The sequence below is a fragment of the Heloderma suspectum genome, chromosome 3 (genome assembly GCF_057233095.1).
Source record: "Heloderma suspectum isolate Gila_16-S chromosome 3, 16-S_ref, whole genome shotgun sequence".
Classification (NCBI taxonomy): Eukaryota; Metazoa; Chordata; class Lepidosauria; order Squamata; family Helodermatidae; genus Heloderma; species Heloderma suspectum.
Genome location: NC_139460.1, coordinates 188,107,361 through 188,130,900, shown reverse-complemented (window position 1 = coordinate 188,130,900; position 23,540 = coordinate 188,107,361). Strand labels below are relative to the sequence as shown.

The window sequence follows — 23,540 nt, the reverse complement described above, 5'->3', positions numbered from 1 at the left end:
GAATCCATTTGGATCCATAAGATGCCTGGGGCGGACCATTTTAATGGGTCCTCCACCCCTGCGGAGGGGTTGTGGAACCGAGAAGTCCAATGTCACCAGATAGTGATCTGACCATGACAAGGGGGTGGTGGATATACCCCCAACTTCCAGATCACTCCCCGCTTCTCCAGAAACAAACACAAGGTCTAGTGCATGACTGGCTACATGGGTGGGCCCAGTTAGAATATGGTGCAGCTCCCAGGAGGCCATGGTCTCCATGAAGTCCCAAGGTGCTCCTGTGAGGATGGCCTCCGAATGTACGTTGAAGTCTCCCAACACCAGTAAGTTAGGGGACTGTACATGCACATCAGAGACCACCTCAAGCACCTCGGCCAGGGAGTCAGTCGTGCAGCGGGGTGGACGGTACACGAGCAGAATCCCCAGACTGCCCTTCGGGCCCAACCTCCAGTACATGCACTCAGCAACCTTGTTCTCCCGGAGAGGGGGTCTGGTGAAGACCAAGGACTCTTGGTAGATAACAGCCACTCCCCCTCCCCGATCCCCAGCCCTCGGCTGCTGTGCATACGAAAATCCAGCTGGACACATGGCTGCAAGGGTAGGAGCAGCAGCCTCGGCCAGCCAGGTCTCCGTAATACATGCCAGGTCTGCACCCTCATCCAGGATCATGTCATGGATGAGGGAGGTTTTCTGGGTAACAGACCTGGCATTGCAGAGCAGCAAACGAAGGCCAGAAGATGGGGTCACGCCTCCCCCAGCCATCCTTTGGCTCTGGACAGGCCCGGAGCAGGGGACAGATACTACACATCTCTCCCTTGTTCCCCTTACCTGGCATGGCCTGCCCCTAGCGCTCCGCCAGCACCTGCCGCCCAGCCTCGGTATCTTCTGGCCCCAAACACTCCCCCCACTGCCTCCATCAGGTGGACACATGCTCCCTCGCTCCCGCCTATCAAGGCAGGCTACCCACCCCTAAAACCACAACAAAAACCCCCAGGAAAAAGAAAACACACACACACACACCACAATTAAAAATCCCCTTAAAAATAATGCCAGGCCAGAGTCCACAGGGAAGGCCAGGTGGTGGTGGTGGTGGTGGTGGTGGTGGTGGTGGTGGTGGTGTTGGTGGTGGCGGCGGCGGCGGCGGTGGCGGCAGCAGCAGGCCCGGCAGCAGCAGGCCCGCCTCTTCCCCGGTTGTGGTGGCGGTGGCCTCTCCTTCAGCCCCTGGCTCTCCCAGGCCACCTCAGCCAGCCAGCTTATGTAGCCCCACCAGGGAGGGCAGGTGGAGCAGCACAGCTGGCTCGGTACCTGGGGGCCTGGTCCTGCAGGGACTGGCAGTCTGCCAGGCAGAAGTCTCCAGGGAAGGCCTGGTGGTGGTGGTGGTGGTGGTGGTGGTGGTGGTGGCGGCGGCGGCGGCAGCAGCAGCAGCAGCAGCAGCAGCAGCAGCAGCAGCAGCAGCAGGCCCGCCTGTTCCCCGGTGGTGGTGGTGGCCTCTCCTGCAGGCCCTGGCTCTCCCAGGCCACCTCAGCCAGCCAGCTTATGTAGCTCCTCCAGGGAGGGCAGGTGGAGAAGCACAGCTGGCTCAGTACCTGGGGGCCTGGTCCTGCAGGGACTGGCGGTCTGCCAGGCAGAAGTCTCCAGGGAAGGCCTGGTGGTGGTGGTGGTGGCGGCAGCGGCGGCAGCAGCAGCAGCAGGCCCGCCTCTTCCCCAGTGGTGGTGGTGGCCTCTCCTGCAGGCCCTGGCTCTGGCATACCTGGGTAAGAAAAAAGTGATGTTTTCTGAGGGTCTAGGCCCTGGACAGCACTCACCTGGTGGAGGTGAAGACCTCTGAAGGCCCAGCAAGATGGCCCAACTCTGCAGCAGAAGTGTTGCCCTTATAGCGTTGCCCTTATTTTCGCCGTAGTCTATGTAAACATTGACGTAGACTACAGCGACCAAATAAGGAACGCGAATGGCGGCTCCCTATGGGGGCCGCCATTATCCGTACACACTTTTTTTTTTTTTTAAGTCACCCGTGATAGGCTACGTGACGATTCACGTAGCCTATCACGGCTGACTTTGCAAATCTTGCCGTGATAGGCTACGTGAATCGTCACGTAGTCTATCAGGGGATGTGTTTTTTTTTTTCTTTCATTGCAGTGGCGGGGGCGGCAGCCGGTCGAAAGACCGGCTGCCGCTCCCGCCCCGCTCGAACACCGGACGAACCGCCAGCCGGACCCGCCGCCGGGAGGGACATTCAGGGAAGGTAAGTCCCGTCCCGGGGGGGGGGCGGGGGGGCGGAGGATTTCTCCCCGAAACTTGTTCGGGGGGCCGAACACGTTGGCGCTCGGCCCCCCGAAGTTTCGGGGAGAAATTCTCCGCCATCCCTACTCTGGGTCTTAGTATGATTAAGTTCAGTGTTTTCAAATAAGCATGTTGAGCTTCAAGCTATACTAGGGTGTTTAAATGACACCTTCTTATTAATACAAAATTCTCTATAGTGATTATTTTTGGAAGCAAAACTTATTGTTCCATTGTTTATCTAAGAAATATTGATAGAATCCATATTATACTGTTAAGAATTCCATATGGTTTGTTTGAGAGACTGCAGTGTTGTCACATCACAGGGAGAATACACACAGAACTGAGTCACGGGTTATTTCTATCCAGTCTACTGCACGTTAGCAATAGAATATGCTGATAACCTGCAATGGAATATGGAAAATGTGCATGAATACAATCAGCTCCATTTCCTGACATCTAAAGGATTGCCCAGATAGAATCATAGAATCATAGAATAGTAGGGTTGGAAGGGGCCTACAAGGCCATCGAGTCCAACCCCCTGCTCAATGCAGGAATCCAAGTCAGAGCATCCCTGACAAATGGCTGTCCAGCCTCGTCTTGAAGGCCTCCAGTGTGGGAGAGCCCACCACCTCCCCAGGTAATTGGTTCCATTGCCGTATTGCTCTGACACTCAGGAAGTTTTTCCTGATGTTCAGTCGGAATCTGGCTTCCTGTAACTTGAGCCCATTATTCCGTGTCCTGCACTCTGGGATGATCGAGAAGAGATCCTGGCCTTCTTCTCTGTGACAACCTTTCAAGTACTTGAAGAGTGCTATCATATCTCCCCTCAGTCTTCTCTTCTCAAGGCTAAACATGCCCAGTTCTTTCAGTCTCTCTTCATAGGGCTTTGTTTCCAGTCCCCTGATCATCTTTGTTGCCCTCCTTTGAACCCTCTCCAGTTTGTCTGCATCCTTCTTAAAGTGTGGTGCCCAGAACTGGACACAGTACTCCAGATGAGGCCTAACCAGTGCTGAGTAGAGGGGAACTAGTACTTCCCGGGATTTGGAAGCGATGCTTCTATGAATGCAGCCCAAAATAGCATTTGCCTTTTTTGCAGCCACATCACATTGTTGGCTCATATTCAGCTTGTGATCGACGACAATTCCAAGATCCTTCTCGCTCGTAGTGTGGTTGAGCCACGTATCCCCCATCTTGTAACTGTGCATTTGGTTTCTTTTTCCTAGGTGCAGAACTTGGCATTTGTCCCTATTAAATGCCATTCTGTTGTTTTCTGCCCAGCACTCCAGTCTATCCAGATCACTTTGAATTTTGTTTCTGTCTTCCAAAGTATTAGCTATCCCTCCCAATTTTGTGTCATCTGCAAATTTGATCAGCATTCCCTGCACCTCCTCCTCCAAGTCATTAATAAAAATATTGAAGAGCACTGGGCCCAGGACTGAGCCCTGCGGTACCCCACTCGTTACCTCTCCCCAGCTTGAGAAGGTCCCATTGATAAGCACTCTTTGAGTCCGATTCTGTAGCCAACTGTGGATCCACCGGATCGTTGTTTCATCTAGCCCACTTCGAGCTAGTTTGCTCATCAGGATATCATGGGGCACTTTGTCGAAAGCTTTGCTGAAGTCGAGGTATATGATGTCTACAGCATTCCCACGGTCTACAAGGGAGGTGACTTGATCAAAAAATGAGATCAGATTTGTCTGGCAGGACTTGTTTTTGACAAATCCATGTTGGCTTCGAGTAATCACGGCATTGTTGTCAAGGTGCTTCCAGATGGATTGCTTTATGATCTGCTCCAGAATTTTCCCAGGGATTGATGTCAGACTGACTGGTCTGTAGTTCCCAGGTTCCTCCTTTTTACCCTTTTTGAAGATAGGGACAATGTTAGCCCTCCTCCAGTCATCTGGCACTTCCCCGGTCCTCCATGATTTCTCAAAGAGAATAGACAGCGGTTCTGAGAGTTCTTCTGCCAGTTCCTTTATGACTCTAGGATGCAGTTCATCTGGCCCTGGAGATTTGAACTCATTCAAAGTAATGAGGTGTTCCTTGACCATATGCCTGTCGATCTCAAGCTGCAATCCTGCCCCTTCAGCCCAGATATTTAAAGTGATGTGTTGTTGTTGTTGTTCAGTCGTTCAGTCATGTCCGACCCTTCGTGACCTCATGGACCATAACACGCCAGGCCTTCCTGTCCTGCGCTCTCTCCCGGAGCGTGCTCAAGTTCATATTCATTGCATCGGTGATGCTATCTAGCCATCTCATCCTCTGCCGTCCCCTTCTCCTTTTGCCTTCAGTCTTTCCCAGCATCAGGGTCTTTTCCAGAGAGTTTTCTCTTCGCATTAGGTGGCCAAAATATTGGAGCTTCAGCTTCAGTATCTGTCCTTCCAATGAGCACTCAGGGTTGATTTCCTTTAGGATTGACTGATTGGACCTCCTTGCAGTCCAGGGGACTCGTAAGAGTCTTCTCCAGCACCACAGTTCGAAAGCATCAATTCTTCGGCGCTCAGCCTTCCTTATAGTCCAGCTCTCACAGCCATACATTACTACTGGGAAAACCATAGCTTTGATTATGCGGACCTTTGTCGGCAAGGTGATGTCTCTGCTTCTTTCTATGCTGTCTAGGTTTGCCATAGCTTTCCTCCCAGGGAGCAAGCGTCTTTTAATTTCATGGCTACAGTCAACGTCTGCGGTGATCTTGGAGCCCAAGAAAGTAAAATCTGTCACTGCTTCTATTTCTTCCCCTTCCATATGCCAGGAAGTGATGGGGCCAGATGCCATGATCTTAGTTTTTTTAATGTTGAGTTTCAAACCAGTTTTTGCACTCTCCTCTTTCACACTCAACAACAGGCTCTTCAGATCCTCTTCGCTTTCTGCCATTAGGGTGGTATCGTCTGCATATCGGAGGTTGTTGATAATTCTCCCAGCAATCTTAATTCCGACCTCTGATTCATCCAACCCGGCATTTCTTATGATGTACTCTGCATATAAGTTAAATAAGCAGGGTGACAATATGCAGCCTTGTCGTACTCCTTTCCCAATTTTGAACCACTCGGTTGTTCCATGTCTGGTTCTTACTGTTGCTTCTTGACCCTGGTACAGGTTTCTCAGGAGACAGGTAAGGTGGTCTGGTACTCCCATCACTTTAAGAATTTGCCACAGTTTGTTGTGATCCACACAATCAAAGGCTTTAGTGTAGTCAATGAAGCAGAAATAGACGTTTTTCTGGAATTCTCTTGCTTTCTCCATGATCCAGCGAATGTTGGCGATTTGATCTCTAGTTCCTCTGCCTCTTCGAAACCCAGCTTGTACTTCCAGTAGTTCTGGGTTCGCATACTGCTGAAGCCTAGCTTGTAGGATTTTGAGCATCACCTTGCTGGCATGTGAAATGAGCGCAATTGTGTGGTAGTTTGAACACTCTTTGGCGTTGCCCTTCTTGGGAATTGGAATGTAAACTGACCTTTTCCAGTCTTGCGGCCATTGTTGAGTGTTCCAAATTTGTTGGCATATTGAATGCAGCACTTTAAGAGCATCATCTTTTAGGATTTTAAATAGCTCAGCTGGAAGACTGTCATCTCCACTAGCTTTGTTGTTAGTAATGCTTCCTAAGGCCCACTTGACTTCACTCTCAAGGATGTCCGGCTCAAGTTCAGTGACCGCACTATCATGGCTATCAGGGACATTCAGATCTTTCCTGTATAGTTCTTCTGTGTATTCTTGCCACCTCTTCTTAATCTCATCTGCTTCTGTTAGGTCCCTGCCTTCTTTGTCCTTTATCAAGCCCGTCTTTACACAAAACGTTCCCTTGAGATCTCCGATTTTCTTGAAGAGATCTCTAGTCTTTCCCATTCTGTTGTTTTCCTCGATTTCTTTGCATTGTTCATTTAAGAAGGCCTTCTTGTCTCTCCTTGCTATTCTCTGGAACTCTGCATTCAGTTGGATAGATCTTCCCCTTTCTCCCTTGCTTTTCGCTTCCCTTCTTTCCTCAGCTACTTGTAAAGCCTCATCAGACAGCCACTTGGCTTTCTTGCATTTCTTTTTCTTTGGGATGGATTGAGTTGCTGCCTCCTGAACAATGTTACGGACCTCCGTCCATAGTTCCTCAGGCACTCTGTCTATCAGGTCTAATCCCTGAAATCTATTCCTCACCTCCACTGTATATTCATAAAAGTGATGTGTACCAATCTTTAAAATGATAAAAGCAAGGAAGGAATAATATAAAATTCTAAAAATCATTATTCTATAATTCTATGAAAATAACCTAGGTCAATGTTGCAAAATATCTATAGAAAATGTTCAAGGAAATTAAAGGTCACTTGCAAAAACATTAACTGTATGGGAACTTAAGAACTGGCTCAAGATCCATTTGGTCTATCATTTTCTGGACTAGATGTTTCTGGGTGTTTTCAAGCAGGCTGTATGACCCCAGCATGTTGTCTACATAAGTATACTACTGCCTTTTCCATTTAGCTATCTTCATGATTAATTAACTTTTTCTCCTTGAATTGGCCCAGTCTTCCTTCTGAAGCTCTGTTGGGTAATGGCTTTTACCACATCTTGTGGTGGTAAGAATTTGTTATCTGTTGAAACTGAGTTATCTGCAGAGCCTCCTCCTGATCTGATACACAAATAAAATGTAAATGCCATGTTAGATAGCTATTGCTAATTCCTCTTCCAGGAAGGATTGATTAAATTGAAGACAGTATCCATGAAAGTCTTATGTCAATATAAAAAGAAAAAATAGAATGTGTAGACTTACCAGATAAATAAAATATGATTTATTGCTTTTTCCAAGGCTGAGAATTTCCAACAGATATATTGCTTCAGTCCTGTTATGTTCCTGGAACATCCCTGTCATGGTACTTAAAAGCATGTGGTTTTACTGGTGCTAGAAAATTCTTCTGTAAACTGTCTGTGTAGGCAAAAATAGCCTGCCTGTTCAACCAGGTGTTGGAAGATTGCGATTGGTAAATAAATGCGGCACTTCAAAGTAATGTCTATCGTTGCCATTCTGATATTTTATGTTATTTTTGGTTGAAAGGAGACCGCAATGGAACCTAAATGAGAAGTCAAACCTGCTCCATAAATCAATCGGCATATGTGATTATACGTAACAAACCATAATGACTTTGCAAGTGTGCCTTGCAACTCTCATAATTTGTGACTCATCACTGAAAAGCAGCACCACAAAGAATGATCAAAAATAAAGCTTAATCCAGAACTGTATATTTAAAGATGAAAAAATAGCCATATATAAGCATCCCTGCAAGTTTTGCCCATACCCAATAACTTTCGGGCATAATTGTTTCTCTTTCCCCAGTCGTGTCTTTTATTAAATACATTTTGGATGCAAAGGGGTATCATGCACACTATTTTGATATTCTTATCCAGTTCTTATTTTCAACAGAATGAATATTGAATCTTTTTAAAAGGGTATTTTATTAAGTTGAACATTTGAGATGGATATAAGCTAATTGGGCCGGGGGGGGGGGGGTGTTCCAGCATGGTAAGAACTGATTCCTGAATATGAAATGGCAATGGTATCATTTGGCAATGCAACAATGTACCTTTTGGAACAATGGAAAAATGTGCTCTGACATGAGGGCACAAATACCTGTTTGGTACAAGGGGGAACAAACAGTTATCTGTCTCCCTTCTTGGGAAGAGCAGGATCTTAGATGTCGGTGGTCATACCTGTAAGAGGTGTGTGTCAAAGACAGAGAAAGGGAAACCTTCAGAGGCTGGGGAGAGTTCCTGTCTATCGCCCAAATTGCTGTGGCTTGGCCACAGCAAGCAAGCACCTTCACTGGTAATGGTTCCATCCAGCAAGGGAGAAGCACTTGAGAAGATGTTGTTTTGAGCACTTTGTGGGCATCACTTGTCATGTAGCTCTGGCAAGTCTTGCTGCCCCACTGCAGATTGGCAAAAGGCAGGGGGAGGTTGTGGCTGCATTGAAATTGCCAGGTCCAGGTGAAAGTTTATTTATTTATTTAGAGTATTTTTATCCCACTCTTCAGCCAAAAAGTCTCTTGGAGCAGGAGCCTTTTACAAATAATCAAAAAAGAAGACAGGCCCTGCCCACAGGCTTACAACCTAAAAGACATGACACACAAGGAAAAAGAAATAGGGAGGGAAGGTTCATAAACTTCTTGCAGTGAGAACCAGTCCTTTCATGGTTGCTTGTCTATGATTATCAGACTTTGGCAGAGGGGTTGGGAGCAAGTCATCTTACTGTTGTATCCAAAAAGAGGGGCAGAGTAAAAGACAAATCCTTTATTTAATACCATTATACCCAAGCCTCTCCATTACTATTTCCAGTTTCCTCTTACAGGCTGCCCTCCCATCAGCTGGATATAATTCCAGCTCTCTTAAAAGTACAGTGCCTACACAATCACCACATTTCTTCTCCTTTTAAGAAAGCTCCATAGTCCCACAACCCAACACTCCATAACATAATCCTTAGTCCAAGCAGGTGGTTGTCTGACAAGGACAGGCTGTCTTTCTAGTTGGTCAAGCCCAGCTGCTAGCATAGTCTCTAGCGTGGGTGTGAAAGGCAAGTCCTCTAACACAAAATGCATACCTTCTCATTTTTGCAGTCTTCTGGAGCAAGATAAGAAACATTCCACACATGTCCATCAGAAAGTTTTTAAACATAGGATTGCATTCAAATCTCTGTTCCTTAGTAGCATGACGTCCCATCTGTATATACTTTAGATTTCCTTTGTTTTTCTTCAACCATCTCTCTTATCTCAGATTCCAAAGGATTATCTGGTCAAGGTTTTAACACACCAGCCACATTCAATTTTATACAATAACTCTGTAGCCAATCTCTGCGATGTTGCACGCCTGGGAGCTCTATATACTTGCAAAATTCAGTAGTGAAGGGTTTCCATGCTTTCCATTCTTACTTAGCTGTTTGTAAACTCTCTTTCAAGCTTCTATTGAACCTTTCCATCTCCCCATTAGTTTGAGGGTAATACACAGCTGAACTCCAATGAATAATATGCTCTGCTAGGAAGGTTTCAAATTCCACTGAGGCAAACTGAGCTTCATTATCCAAAATCAGTTCTTTCGGATTTCCTTCTCTACTAAAAACAATGGAAAGAAAGCTAATAACTGTAGCTGAGGTGACTTGAGATGTGAAAGCTACTTCAGGCCATTTACTATAATAATCAGTTAATGTAATAGCATAATGACAATTGGAGCAGCATCAAAAGGTCCTACGATATCAGTTGCAGCCTTCTCCCATGCAGCATCTGGGAGTGGGACTGGCTTTAATGGTGATGCATATGTTATTGCTCTTACCATGTAACTGACAAATACATATGATTTTATAGGTGCTTCTGTTTGAGAGTTGAGCCCTGATGACCAATACAGATTTCTCAATCCCTGGTTAGTTCTAACAATCCCTTGATGGGTGTCATGCACCAGACATATAAATGCAGAGTGCAATTCCTCTGGCACAAGTAACTGATGTGCTCCCTGTAACACATACCCATCTTGTTAAAAGAGTTAATCACGCATTCTAAGATAAGACAATAAAACAGGCTTGTGCTTTTTCTTATTATTGGGCCATCTGCCTGTCAAAATCCCTGTAACTTTTGTTGGATTGGACATGCCAAATGTGCAGCTAGGAGTTGCTCTTCAGTAAGTGCACTAGTAATAATAGCAACTACCACTTTATCACCTTCCAATGAATTCTCAGATGATGGCAAAGGCAAGCAAGACAAACAATCAACTGTCACATTTTGAGTCCCTCATCTCCACTCCATATGTAAAGGAAAATAGTTTTGCTGACCATCTAGCAATATGATTTCCTACTCGTTGCACTCCCTTTGTGGTTAACAATGTTGTCAAAGGCCTATGGTCAGTACATAATTTAAATACATTAAACTTACCCCAAGGTTCAGAGAGATTTTTTGTGAACCATCCAGAGAGCTTTGGCTATTAAGCGGTATAGAAATGTAATAAATAAGAACCAGGCATTACTGCAAAGGAGGCTCCAGTTCCATAAGCACTAATCTTTTAAGATCAGTAAACTTACAGGGTTGGGTGTATTTTTATTCAGACACAAGAGGCCAGAAGCCTCCTGAAAAGTAGAAAATACAGCAGCTTTTTGCAGCAGTGAAGTGAACAGAAATAGTGGGGAAAAGATTTGAGGACCCTTGGAACTTGGAAAATCATGGGATCATGGAAAATTATTTATCCATTGGTCAATTGAGTAAATTACTGTCAGTGCCGAAATGTTTGTGCCATATGGGAAAATTAGGGATAACTGAGACTAGTCTTTAATAAATGACATCAACAATCGTCTGTCTACCCACTGTTGTGTTTGCCAACTCTGCAGTATCATAGGGTTTTGGAGGAGAAAGTGAAATATTGCAGACTCCTGAATAGTGTAAATACTTGTGTCTGAATTAGGAATTTATAAAAACTGAGTGTTGTTGCCATTTTGTGGTAATTTTTACCAGGTAAACCAAACAAACAGGGTAGTGTTAGTGTTTTTCCTTGGGTAATTATAGGTGGTGGCTGATTCTCCATTTTCCCCTCTCTAATACCACAATGTTTGTTTAACATCTGGTTACCAATGCTAACTGCAGTTTTGTAGTATACTAATGGCTTGATTTGAAATTAGCAGTTCCATTGCAATATAAACCAGCCTTCCCCAACCTGGTGCCCTCCAGCTGTGTCACATTCTTAAATATTCATGACTGCAGTCCTGGGCCCAGCAATTGTATATTGCTTACGATTCCTAGAAATCAGTTGTATATATAATAACAAGCAGCTCTGATATTTATTTAATATAAATAATAACTTCTTTTTGTGGGTTTAAGGTCAGCCTTTCCTTGTATTGGCTCCAACCAGTAGTCCCTCTAGCCAGGTGGTGTTTAGCTGACTTGCAGTATATTTTCTTTCTTTCTTTCTTTCTTTCTTTCTTTCTTTCTTTCTTTCTAATATTTCTTGGCCACCTTTCAGGGCAGAAGCCCTCCCAATTGTCCTGATGCTTCTATGTCAAATTGCCTAACAGAAAATGCTGGGTTTCAAGCCCCGGGCTTCAGAGCATGTAATCTCCCACTGACCCCCTTCCAAACTGCACGGAGTGTTCCTTATGTTTGTATGTAGCATGGGTTACTTATTCCAGTGTATATAGCACATAAAAACGTTGCTGCACTGAAGCAAGGCAGGAGCAGACTTAACGCTCAACATTGCTTGTTCATGTGTCTCCAACAGAAAATGATCCACAGTCTGTTTCTTATAAACTGTTCTGGTGATATATTCTTGGAGAAGCACTGGAAGAGTGTTGTCGGCCAGTCTGTATGTGATTATTTCTTTGAAGCTCAGGAGAGAGCAGCTGATGTTGAGAATGTGCCTCCTGTCATCCCCACACCTCACCACTACCTCATCAGCATCTATCGGGATAAAATATTCTTTGTGTCTGTCATACAGACAGAAGTGCCACCGCTCTTTGTCATTGAATTTCTTCACCGTGTAGCAGATACTTTCCAGGTTGGTTTGTAGAGCAATTGCATGATGCCAGACAGAAATCAGTCTAATATATACAGGATGTGGACCATACCTAAAGTTCTCATTCATGTAAGCATTCTACATGTGCCTGGTCATGTTTAAAAACATTTGCCACAAGCTCTGGACAATTTGCATGTAGTGTTAGCCCATAATATTGGGTGGGAAATGTTTTACTTGTTACCGCATTTTTCTGCGGAAAGTTTCCACTTCTAGAAACAAAGTTGAAAAAATTAATTAGTAACATAATGAATGAACATAAGCAGTATTGCCAGAATTGGGTGACTGAAATGGATACATTACCAGTCAAATCTAAAATAAAGGTTATAACTAGTGTTTTTTTCCAGGTGACTGTCCCCAGGAAATGCATATGTTTATGCACTCAGCTCTTTAGGCTGGCTAAAAGTAGTATGTCAGTTCTCAGTGGGATGGGTCACACAACATGGCGGGCTCACCCTGGGTTATTTAACCTGCAATGAGCTGCGGTGTGTGCCAGGCAACATTTTGAATATGCAGTCCTAAGCAGGGGTTGCTGCGTCATGCGAACCTGGTCAGAGGGTTATTTGAGGGTTAAGCAGTCTTCACATAGCCCTACAACAAACCTGATGAGCCTGGCATGTTATGCGAACCGGAGTCAGGGTCTTCATTTTTTTTCTTAAAATCTAAATAATGTAAATGACGTGTATGCTATTGAGGTGTCATATCTTAAAATATTTACGAGTATTACAATAAATATAATTTCCAAGGAAAGCTTTGAATTTGTTTGGATATAACGTTTTAACCACACTTAATGTATCTAATACATCAGTTAAACGACTTTTAACTATAAGAAAAGCTTTTACCCAGTATTTAAATAGTACTTGTTTAGTTTTGTTTACTAAATATAAATAAACAGATCTCTGTCTATTTTAGGATGGCATAAAAGTTTCCGGTTAATTCTTTTCTTGCAAACTCTCGTCATAGGGTTTGCCCCAGCATGCTAATTGTACATGGAAATGGTATGTGGCATGTGTGGTAAGCGCACATAGACATGACCAGGCACACAGGTCTTAAGCAGGCCTCAGTGCTTTTTACCTTTAAAGGTATTAATGCCTTTTTATTTTAAGTATTATGTTTTCAATATGTAAATAAAAGATTTGAGATGTGGAGCAGCTTCAGGCTCCAGCCAAACAATATAATGGGCTGTACTACAATTTAGTTATATTTAAAGTTTATTTCAATGGGCCTTAAGCTAGTCATGACTAATTTAAGTCCCATTAATTGCTATGAATATACAAAGTATGTCTAAATCTGGATCCAACTCATTGGCATCTTCTGGTTTTCCCATATCTATTTCTCAGATTTATAAGGACTCATTGCAACCCGGACAGTACTGGAAGTGAAAAAAAATCTAACTCAGAGATAATATTCTTTGGCCTTAATGTCAATACATTTTTCTGGACAATGCTAGCCAAACCACAACCTAGTTAGTAAAGCCTGGACAGAACCCCCCTTTGCTCACTGAGGAATGCTTCACACATCATGTACCACAACAATTTCTCCCATTTGGGAAATTTCATGTACCCCTGTGTAACACATGTGAATTCTTCCACAAGTATATGTGGTGGTGAGCCACAATTATCAGACTTTTCTGTCACCGACCTGTGATGGAATGGTTTGTCTGAATTTGTCATAAGTGACAAAGAGTATGTACGGTTTCCCTACTTGGAAGCCATATCAGTGCCAAGAATAACACTGATTTATTGAAACACTTCAACTCTTTGGTGGTTGAGGAAGAATCTCTGTATGTTCAAACGGTTTGTAGGATACTTTAAGCAATATGTACTGTGGCAATTGCTAAATCTATATAAAATGATAGCAAGGGTATTTTCTTCATAAGAGTGATTTTTAGGTGTAGGTAAAGATTTTCACCAGAATAAATCGCCTTCTTTACATCCTCTGGCTGGTTTAGGATTACTTTGGAGAATGTTCCGAGACTGCAGTTAAAGACAATGTTGTTATTGTGTATGAGCTTCTTGAAGAAATGCTGGACAATGGCTTTCCACTGGCAACGGAATCCAATATCTTAAAAGAGCTCATTAAACCTCCCACAATTCTGCGCTCTGTTGTCAATTCCATTACAGGTACCATGACAATTTCCAAATGCAACTAGACCTTTAGTTATTAACTTTGAAATCAAAGTTTCACTACTTTGTACTTCTTAAAATTGCTGTTTATGTATGAAAGTAAAGGGTTTTTGCGGGGGGTGGGGGAGCTTTAGATTTTAATCTGCTTACTGTTCTTTAACCGGTTACTGATCCATGAGAGGACCTGTCCCCTTATCCCATGCCTGTTCAGTTTATCCAGGAACTTTGTTAAAAGCTTTTTGAAACTCCAAGTATATGATATCTACCAGATCAGCCTGTCAAGAAGCATGCTGATACACTTGAGTAACTCCAAAAGATAGTTGAGACAGGGCTTCCCTTTGTAGAATCGATGCTTAGTCTTTTTCAGGAAAGCTTATTCCTCTATATCCTAGGCTGACTGGCCTGTAACTTCTTGAATACTTTTTTAAAAAATCAGCATTAGTTAGCTACTTTCCAAACTTCTGGTAAGGAGGATGATTTTTATGACAAGCTTCATGTTTTTCTTAGGATATTGATTTCTTACTGGCTTCATTTGATGATTCTTGTATTTCGAAGGCAGTAGTAATGTAGGTGATACTCTTCCAACTGGCCAACTGTCAAATATTCCATGGAGAAGAGCAGGTGTGAAGTACACGAACAATGAAGCTTACTTCGATGTGATTGAAGAAATTGATGCCATTATAGACAAATCTGGTAAAATACTTTCCAAACTGTTTTTATCCTTGGAAGAGTGAAGCTGAGTAATAGTATACCAGACCTGCCACTTAAGTAATCCTTATCCCTGGACAATATATGGAAATACGGTTCAACAATATCACTTACATATTGGTTTAGAGTGTTCACTCTTCATTTATCTCTGTAAACCTACTTTCCATGGTTGTTGTAGGGCCAGTATTGCTCCCATATTGCAATTTGGGGCTAAGGCTGAAAAGGAGTGTCTTTTCCTAAGGCCATCTTGCGAGTTACTGACAGCTCTGTCTCCTAGCTGCTGTGCTCATAAGTATCTTTGGAGAAAGAAGATACCTTTTATTTTATTCATTTATTTATTCATTTATTTCTATACCGCCCAATAGCCGAAGCTCTCTGGGCGGTTCACAAAAATTAAAACCAAACAACACACAATAAAACAATTTAAAATATATAGAACATTAAAACCACAAACAAACTTGCTGAGTTATTCTTCTTTTAGGTGCCATTCAATTGTTGTTGAATGGCACCTAAAAGAAGAATAACTCAGCAAGTTTGTTTCCTGTATAGCACTTCAAAATTCTGTGTCCCAGGGTGAATTATGTCTAGTGAATTGAAGTTGGATAGTCTGAAGCACATTGTGATAGTGTATTTGCTCTAAGGTGTCAGTTGCTGATATCAAGAGATTACGCTGCTACATAATCTCAGATTTCTTTTTACCAGGCTCTACAGTCTTTGCAGAAATTCAAGGTGTTATTGATGCCTGCATCAAGCTCTCGGGAATGCCAGATCTTTCACTGTCTTTCATGGTAAGCTGAGTTCCGCTAGCTGAACTCTTTCTTTATACTGTTGATTAAAAATAAATAATTTTCAACAATCAATTTAATTACATTTATTTCCCACCCATCATGGAACTCATGGTGGCTACATGGGATTCCTAAGTGGTCTCTCTTTCAGGCATTAGCTGGACCCAGACCTGCTTAGCTTCAACAAGGTGGCTGCATCATGTGCCCTCAGACCATGCCCTGGGTGTGTGTATACTCTAAGTAGTGGAAGAGCACACCAAAATCTTCATATTGGCCAGGAAACTTACTATTATTTAGTTGTTGTTGTTATTTACATTTCTATACCGCCCCATAGCCGAAGCTGTCTGGGTGTTTTACAATGGTTAAAGACATTAAAAATACAATATGCAAAATATAGAAACCAACACACAGACAATATACACGAAGACAACATATATCTAAAAACAACTTTGAGCAATCAGCCAAACCACAAAACAAATTCAGTATCAATTAAAATGTATCACATGCTGCCAAATGCCTGGAAAAAGAGAAAAGTCTTGACCTGGCACTGAAAAGATAACGATGTTGGCACGAGGCAGGCCTCGTGGGGGAGATTATTCCGTCATTGGGGGGCCACCACTGAGAAGGTCCTCTCCTTTGTTGCTGTCTTCTAAGCCTCCCTAGGAGTAGGCATCCAGTGTGGGACCTTAGATTTTGAGCATAGCGTACAGGTATGTTCGAGCCATAAGACATTGTTTCCCCTCCATTCATGCATAATTCCCACCACTCTCGGCCCTTTCATTACTCCTTTTGCTGCTTTTCTGTCATTTTCCTCCAGTCTGCCAGCAGCTCCTGTTCTTTCTTTTGTCTTGCCTAGCCAAGGCCTTATTCACTGGGGAACTGCACATTGGGACCGCGGGGACTGTAAATTCAAGCTGCTGCTCCCTTCAGAGCTCTCTCAGTTCTACCGTATTGTAGGGAAGAGTAAGGGATCAGTACATGAATGCATACGCAGGAGTTTCTTCACTAACTTCTGGTTATTTTTTAACAAGTAACCCTTGCTAGCCAGTTTCTCTGTGTATTTTTAAAGTTCTTTGTCCTGCACATACTTTGGTGGATTCCTCCCCCACCCCTGCATCCCCATCCACACTTCATGTTTTCTCCCAAAAGGTTTTTTTTCTAACCATACATTCGTGTTTTGTGGGAGACAGTAGAGCATTCAGTACCCTTTAAGATGCCCCTCTTCCATCAGTCAGGAGGCAAGGCCAATTAAGGATGGGCTCCCTGTCTTCAGACTGTCCTGGAAAACGTAAGGACCCTCCCCTCAAGGAGAAAAACCAGTCATGCATGCTATCAAGGCAGGAACAAAGAACAGTAATAACTTACAAGACCTGGCATGCAGAAAAGGTAGAGCAGCCTTCTCAGACCTGGTGCCCTCCACGTGTTTTACACCTCAGTTCCCATCGGCCCAGCCAGCATGGCGAATGGTCAGGAATTCTGTTGTTGTCATTCAAAACATCTGGAAGGCACCAGGTTGGGGAAGGCTGAGATTGAGAGAAATTTCCGAGAACCCCTCCCTCCTCGTATGGGCCCATCATCCAGAAGTGAAAGGCAAACACATCTAACAAATGGTGGGGCGCATGCCTTCTTCCTGCCTCCCTAAGAAATGGAATCTATGTTAAGAAAATTCCCATTCTCACCTATGTAGGCGAGGGTGGGGGGCATGTGATATCTTTCAGGATATAACAGCAAGAGTCAGATTGGGCAGTCTCCTAACCCGATGGAGCAGCCAGTCCACAGAGAACACAACACATGATCTTCCATATTACATTACCAATAAACTATGCCATGTTTTAGAAGAACAGGATGAGGTAAAGAGTCCAGATGGTGCAGCAAGCAAGTCCTGCCCCATACGATAAGGGATAGATAAAAGTGGCCACAAAGTGATCTTTAGCAGTCTGATCCAGAGGAAAGCAAGCTAGTGCCTTCCAGATGTTTTGGACTACAACTCTGATAATCCCTGACCCTTGGCCGTGCTGTCAGGGCTGATGGAAGTTGTAGTCCAAAATCTGGAGGGCACCAGGTTGCCTGCTCCTGGTCTAATCCAAGCAGAGTATCCAGGTGTGAGGGCAAAGGGTGAAATTGCACATCACTCAAACTAGCTTCAAAGGAAAGCTCTAAATTCCCCTGGGAGGATATAAAGTGGCATTGGAACCCCTTGATCACCGCATACAGCCTTTGGCTGTGGAGAGACTTGGGTCTGGGTAGATGTCTCAGCCACTGCCTTGCTGGATGGTCTTGCCTTGAACGTATCGCTCTCTTGGCCTTAAATCAAGAGTAATTAGAGGAAATATTTGACTTTTTTTCTTTTTTTGCGGAAAGGATGAATGAAAGATATTACAGATGTTAATGCAGATCATTCATCCAAATGTATTAATTACTAAATAATGCAATCCTGTGCATTGTTACTCCGAAGTAAGTCACACTGTGTTTATTTGAGCTTATAGATAAGTGTGCATTGCAGATAAGTGGATTGCAGCCTTCGGCTTTCCTGGGAGTAAAACCAATTTCCAGGGAGTAAGCCCCATTGGACGCAGTGGAACTTCTGACTTAGTAGTCATGTATAGGATTGCGCTGTCGGTCCTTATGAGGAAGGACTTGGCTGTGATTTGCCAAAGGCCAGCTAGTGAGTTTAACTGAACCCTCAAACATCAACTTAATCTATTAATAAATATCTCAGGAGAGAAAATGTTACGAAGCACCAAGATTCATATACCCCTTATCATGTGATCATGGGTAAAAGCTTATCTTGATTCACTTCCTATAGAATCCAAGACTCCTGGATGATGTTAGTTTTCATCCTTGCATTCGGTTCAAGCGCTGGGAGTCAGAAAGAGTCCTCTCCTTCATTCCTCCAGATGGAAACTTCAGATTGATTTCATATCGAGTCAGCTCACAAAAGTAAGTCTGCAGGTGTCAGACACGTGGAGAGATATGAAGGCCCAGGAAAAATACTGGAAAAATTAGGAAAAGGTGTGTGTGTGTGTGTGTGTGTGTGTGTGTGTGTGTGTGTCCATGTCCCAATTGAAAAGGTTTTGGATTATTTATTTCTACCTAACCTTTGCTCCAAAATTATTTGCAAGAACTACATAATGTAAGATTTCTGGAAATTTTGAAGCCATGGGAAAAATGGCTTTTAATCCACTCTGTAAGATTCCTAGCATAGTTCTTTAATTTCATTCCTTATTCAAATTATTGATCTAATGTATGTTTTAACTGCTGCCACCAAAGTAAATCTTCTGTACCTACAAAAAACTCAGTAGTATGATTCCTCTGGCTTGGGGATGGAATTGATACTTCCTCTAGAGACAACCTTCAAAAAAGAGCAAAAATTTAGATGTCTATTATTAAGGGGAACTATTAAGGGAATAAAATGTCACTCTTCAAATACTAGGTTGAGATTGCTTAACGGTTCTTAAATTTAGTATTCTTGGTTACTGTTCCTAGTACAGATTCTTCCACTGCTAAAAAAGTTCTCAATAGTTTTTCCTGTAGACCAGATTTCCCTAAATTCCATTCCAGCAAATTCTTCACGAAGAGGAACAGATGCTGTACCACTCTTCCTCTGCCTCCAGCTCTTCCTGCGTCTTCTGACTTCTAAGATTATTCAGATGTTTCAGAGATGACTTTATAAATTTCCCTCTAGCCATAGGAAAGAGGAATCTAAAATTGTTATGTATAGCTTGTTTTGCTCATAAAATTATCAACTTTGGTGTATTATATTTAAAAGTTTATTCAGACAATAATTACAAATTTACTGAGTTTACTTTTAACTGTCCTTAATTTTAATGAAAAATTAAGAACAAATCAAGTTATACATAATACATTATGTTCCTGAAATAACAAACTGATTTTAGATCTGTAAAAAGACTTTAAAAATATTACTGAATATTTTTCACTTTTCCCAAAATTTCAGTTTTTTCCTTTTAAACAAAACCTGAAAAAACATTTCCCTTCCATGCCTTCAAATTTTCTTTGAAATGTTACATCTCTAGACATGTATGAAGTTAGTTTCAGTGTCGTTCATGAACCTGTCAGGGGCACTTTAATTCCTTAGGTCTTGCAACACATATAGCAACATTCTTTAGCTTCCATAGGAAGGGTTTTATGGGCCTAATAAAACTAGGTAGTGTGTAAATAATAATAATATATGCAAAGCCACACAGACGTACAGTTTAAATTAGAAGGGGTCCTGCTGTGAGTGACAATCCATGGTTTGATATTAAAATGTCTATGATCAACATCCCAAGTCTAGTTTACACTAGTGATATTGAATGAAAATGGTCCCCCAAATATGCCACCCCATTCACACATCTCAAATGGGGAGCGGGGTCATTTGAATGAATTTGGGGGGGAGTGAATTCTTTAAGGGGGGCTTTCTATATCACCCTTTAGTTAAGGACTCTCAGAGTTATGTACAAAACAAAATTTAATACACTTCTAAAAACTGGATTAGCAGAGGTGATGCAGTGACAGGGTTTTTTTCCTCTGGAGATCCTTTTGGGGTCATCATCTCACCCCCCCATGCCCCAGAATTATGCTGTATTGGTGACATTCCTGGGGGTCTGAGGGAATGGCAGCCCCCAAGATGACCTCCTGTTGTTTTAAAATACCTTTTAAGCAAGGGGGGAAATGCTGTTGCTCTGCTGGCAGCTGCATGCCCTCCCCATGAACTCTCAACTCTCCCTCCCTCCCTCCGAATTGCCCCCAGCCAGAAAAAGCTTCAGGCTCTGTGCTGTTTTACACTGCCAAGATTCCAAGGTTGATTATCCAAGTGCTGCCATCTTGAGACCACCCTGGTGAACTCCAATGAGGAATTCAGAATGTTTCACCCAGGTCCCCTTGCTGACTATTTATTGCATGTATAGGGAGTATATCTTTACGAATTAGAGAGACATCTTCTTCAGTTCATGTGATCACTTGTTCAGGGATATTGCCGGGTTTTCCTTTAACTTTCCCTTAATGTGCTTCAATCTCTGACTGTAAAAACAATTCTGAAAGGGAAGTGTTTTCAGGGATTATCCCCAGGCCCTTTATTTATGTAGGGCATACCCTACACACCTTGTGTACCACAGTCTAATACAGTGTGCCGTCCATGAATGGAGACCCACACATTAAATCTCTTGTTAGTTTCCACTTGCTTGCCTGGGACTTCAAAAAAAGAGAGGAGGAAGAGTGGTTGCCAGATGCTTGTTGGGCCACAGTGCGTGGCTAGTGACTAAGACAGAGAAGTTAGCACCTTTTCTAAGTACAGTTCCATTTTAAGGTGGGCAAGGGAGGTTTATGACAGCTTTAATTTTGGGGGGATACTTTGTTCATATAATCATGTGTTCCGTTAAAGTAGTACCCGGAAACGCGGCGGTTTTTATATTCTTCCGCTCTCACACTCCCTTTCCCCTTCCCCAAAAGACATCTAGTGGCAGCAGCGTCAGAGAAGCTTCCCAGTGGGGCCTGCATTGTTACATCGATATCCGAGGGCAAGGAAACATATTTGCTATGGTTTCAGATGTCCCAGTGGGATGATAAGGGGTCATGAGAAGCACTTATCCTATGGATCCTGATGTGACAGTGCTAATGGAAGCCCTGCCACCAAACCCTAAGTCTGTCACAACTGCCGCCAAGTATGTTTGGGTGGGAAAGAGAAGGGAGTGGCTTCACCAGTAGAGAGGAATGGATTGGTATACCAAGAGTCTGTTGCAACCAGGTCTGAACAATAATGGGATTTGTGCTCCATTCATAAGGGGTTAGGGGGAGCCCATGAATTCTCCATTCTGACCCCTCACCCTCATTACAAGCCTTCACTTTATATAACACATGCCTGTGTGTGTATTTTTTAATGTCTCCTGTTTAATATTTCCCACGTAGTCAGAAACTGATTTTCTCCTTTTCTCCTTTTTTAAAAGTTTGGTTGCCATTCCAGTATATGTGAAACATACCATTAGTTTCAAAGAGAATTCATCTTCTGGAAGATTCGATGTTACAATTGGACCGAAACAGAATATGGGGAAGACAGTGGAAGGAGTTGTCATGACAGTTCATATGCCAAAAGCTGTACTCAATATGAACCTTACAGCCACACAAGGCACTTATACATTTGATCCTGTCACTAAAGTAAGTCCTGCACTGACAGTTGTGTTTCTCAGGTTATAGTTCACCAAACTCCAGCGCTTATTTGGAGTGAATAGTTTGGGGAGGGGAGAAAACAACCTGGAGCTTTGCAACAATTCTCCATAGACTGTATGTTGGGTGACTCTGCTAGCAAGCAGACCATTCACTCATTCCACTAGGATCCTTAGGACCACTTGGTGTTACACAATTGCTACAGCAAAAGCACTTTTTAAAAATATTTATTTTCCTATAAGAGGGCTAAGACCCAAAGGGTAAATAAATATCATAATACTGACATATTTTAAAGTAGAAAAACATACAGATAATTGCACGTACAACAACAGAAACAACTATTGGCAGCAATTCTGAGAAGATGATCCTACCACAATAATAGAAGCCCAGCTAAAATGTATACCAGAGGTTAGGAAAGGTAGCACCAAGTCCAAGAGGTCACCAGCATGGTTAACGAGCAGTGTTAAGGGACCTATTAGAGAAAAGAGGGCTTCCTTCAGAAAATGGAAGTCTTACCCAAGTGTGAAAAACAAAGGCAGCACAAGCTTGCACAAAGGCAATATAAGCAGACAGTAAGAAACGCAAAAAGCATCTTGACGTGCATTTTGCTAACAATATCAAGAACAACAATAAAGAATTCTTTAAATATATCAGAAGCGGAAAACCAGTTAGGGAGGCAGTTGGACCATTGGATGACAATGGAGTTAAAGGAGTACTGAAGGAGGACAAGGAGGCTGCAGAGAAGCTGAATGAATTATTTTTATCCATTTTCACTGCAGAAGATAGAGGACAGATACCTGTGCCCGAACGGATGTTTTCAGGAAGGGAGTCTGAGGAACTGAGGTAAACAGTGGTGACAAAAGATGAAGCTCTCAACCTTACTGATAAATTGAAAGCAAATAAATCACTGGGCCCAGATGGTATCCATCCTAGAGTTCTCAAAGCACTCAAATATGAAATTGCTGATCTTCTAACCAAAATATGCAAGATGTCCCTACGATCAGCCTGTATACCAGAGGACTGAAAGATGGCTAATGTAACATGAATTTTCAAAAAGGGATCCAGGGGAGTCCAGGAAATTATAGGCCAGTTAGTTTAACGTCTGTTCCAGGTAAATTGGTTGAATGCATTATTAAAGATAAAATTAGTAAGCATATAGAAGGACAAGCCCTGCTGAAAAAGAATCAACATGGCTTCCACAAAGGGAAGTCCTGTCTCACTAACCTTTTAGAGTTCTCTGAGAGTGTCAAAACATGGAGACGGGTGATCCAGTAGACATTGTGTACTTGGACTTCCAAAAGGCTTTTGACAAAGTCCCTCACCAAAGTCTCTTGAGCAAACTTAGCAGTCATGGAATAAGTGGACAGGTCCGTTTATGGATCAATAACTGGTTAAAGAACAGAAAGCAGAGAGTAGGGATCAATGGTAAATTCTCCCAATGGAGGGAAGTAAAGAGTGGGGTCCCACAGGGATCTGTATTAGGACGAATGCTTTTCAACCCGTTCATAAACGATGTGGAATTAGGAGCGAGCAGTGAAGTGGCCAAGTTTGCGGATGACACCAAATTATTTAAGGTGGTTAAAACAAAAAAGGATTGTGAAGACCTCCAAAAAGGATCTCTCCCAACTGGGAGAAAGGGCATCTAAATGGTAAATGCGGTTCAGTGTAAGCAAGTGTAAAGTGATGCCCATTGGGGCAAAAAATCCCAACTTCAAGTATAACCTGATGGGATCTGAGCTAGTGGTGACCAACCAAGAAAGAGATCTTGGGGTTGTGATGGACAGCTCAAAGAAGATGTCATCCCAGTGTGTGGCTGCTGTATAAAAGGTAAACGCCATGTTAGGCATAATTAGAAAATGGACTGAGAATAAAACTGCCCCTATACAAATCTGTGGTACCAACCACACTTGGAATACTGTGCACGGTTCTGGTCACCACACCTAAAAAAAGATATTGTAGGGCTGGAAAA

At 42.9% G+C, this 23,540-nt stretch overlaps 1 protein-coding gene across 6 annotated transcripts in view; it reads left to right on the top strand.

Moving 5' to 3' along the window:
- The window catches only part of AP3M1 (adaptor related protein complex 3 subunit mu 1), a 41,078-nt gene that overhangs the window by 6,910 nt on the left and 10,628 nt on the right, over window positions 1-23,540 (top strand). For 4 of the 6 annotated variants that reach the window (XR_014789310.1, XM_084845182.1, XM_084845181.1 and 1 more), the window contains exons 2-7: window positions 11,503-11,778; window positions 13,745-13,916; window positions 14,475-14,612; window positions 15,330-15,415; window positions 18,219-18,352; window positions 21,355-21,562. Coding sequence is in view for 4 of the 6 variants with exons in the window: in XM_084845181.1 (XP_084701307.1) it covers window positions 11,503-11,778; window positions 13,745-13,916; window positions 14,475-14,612; window positions 15,330-15,415; window positions 18,219-18,352; window positions 21,355-21,562 (1,014 nt within the window). In the remaining 2 variants the exon portion in view is untranslated. Of the gene's footprint in view, window positions 1-11,502; window positions 11,779-13,744; window positions 13,917-14,474; window positions 14,613-15,329; window positions 15,416-18,218; window positions 18,353-21,354; window positions 21,563-22,350; window positions 22,415-23,540 lie in introns of all 6 variants that reach the window. The other 2 variants (XR_014789309.1, XM_084845183.1) reach the window with 1 other exon arrangement.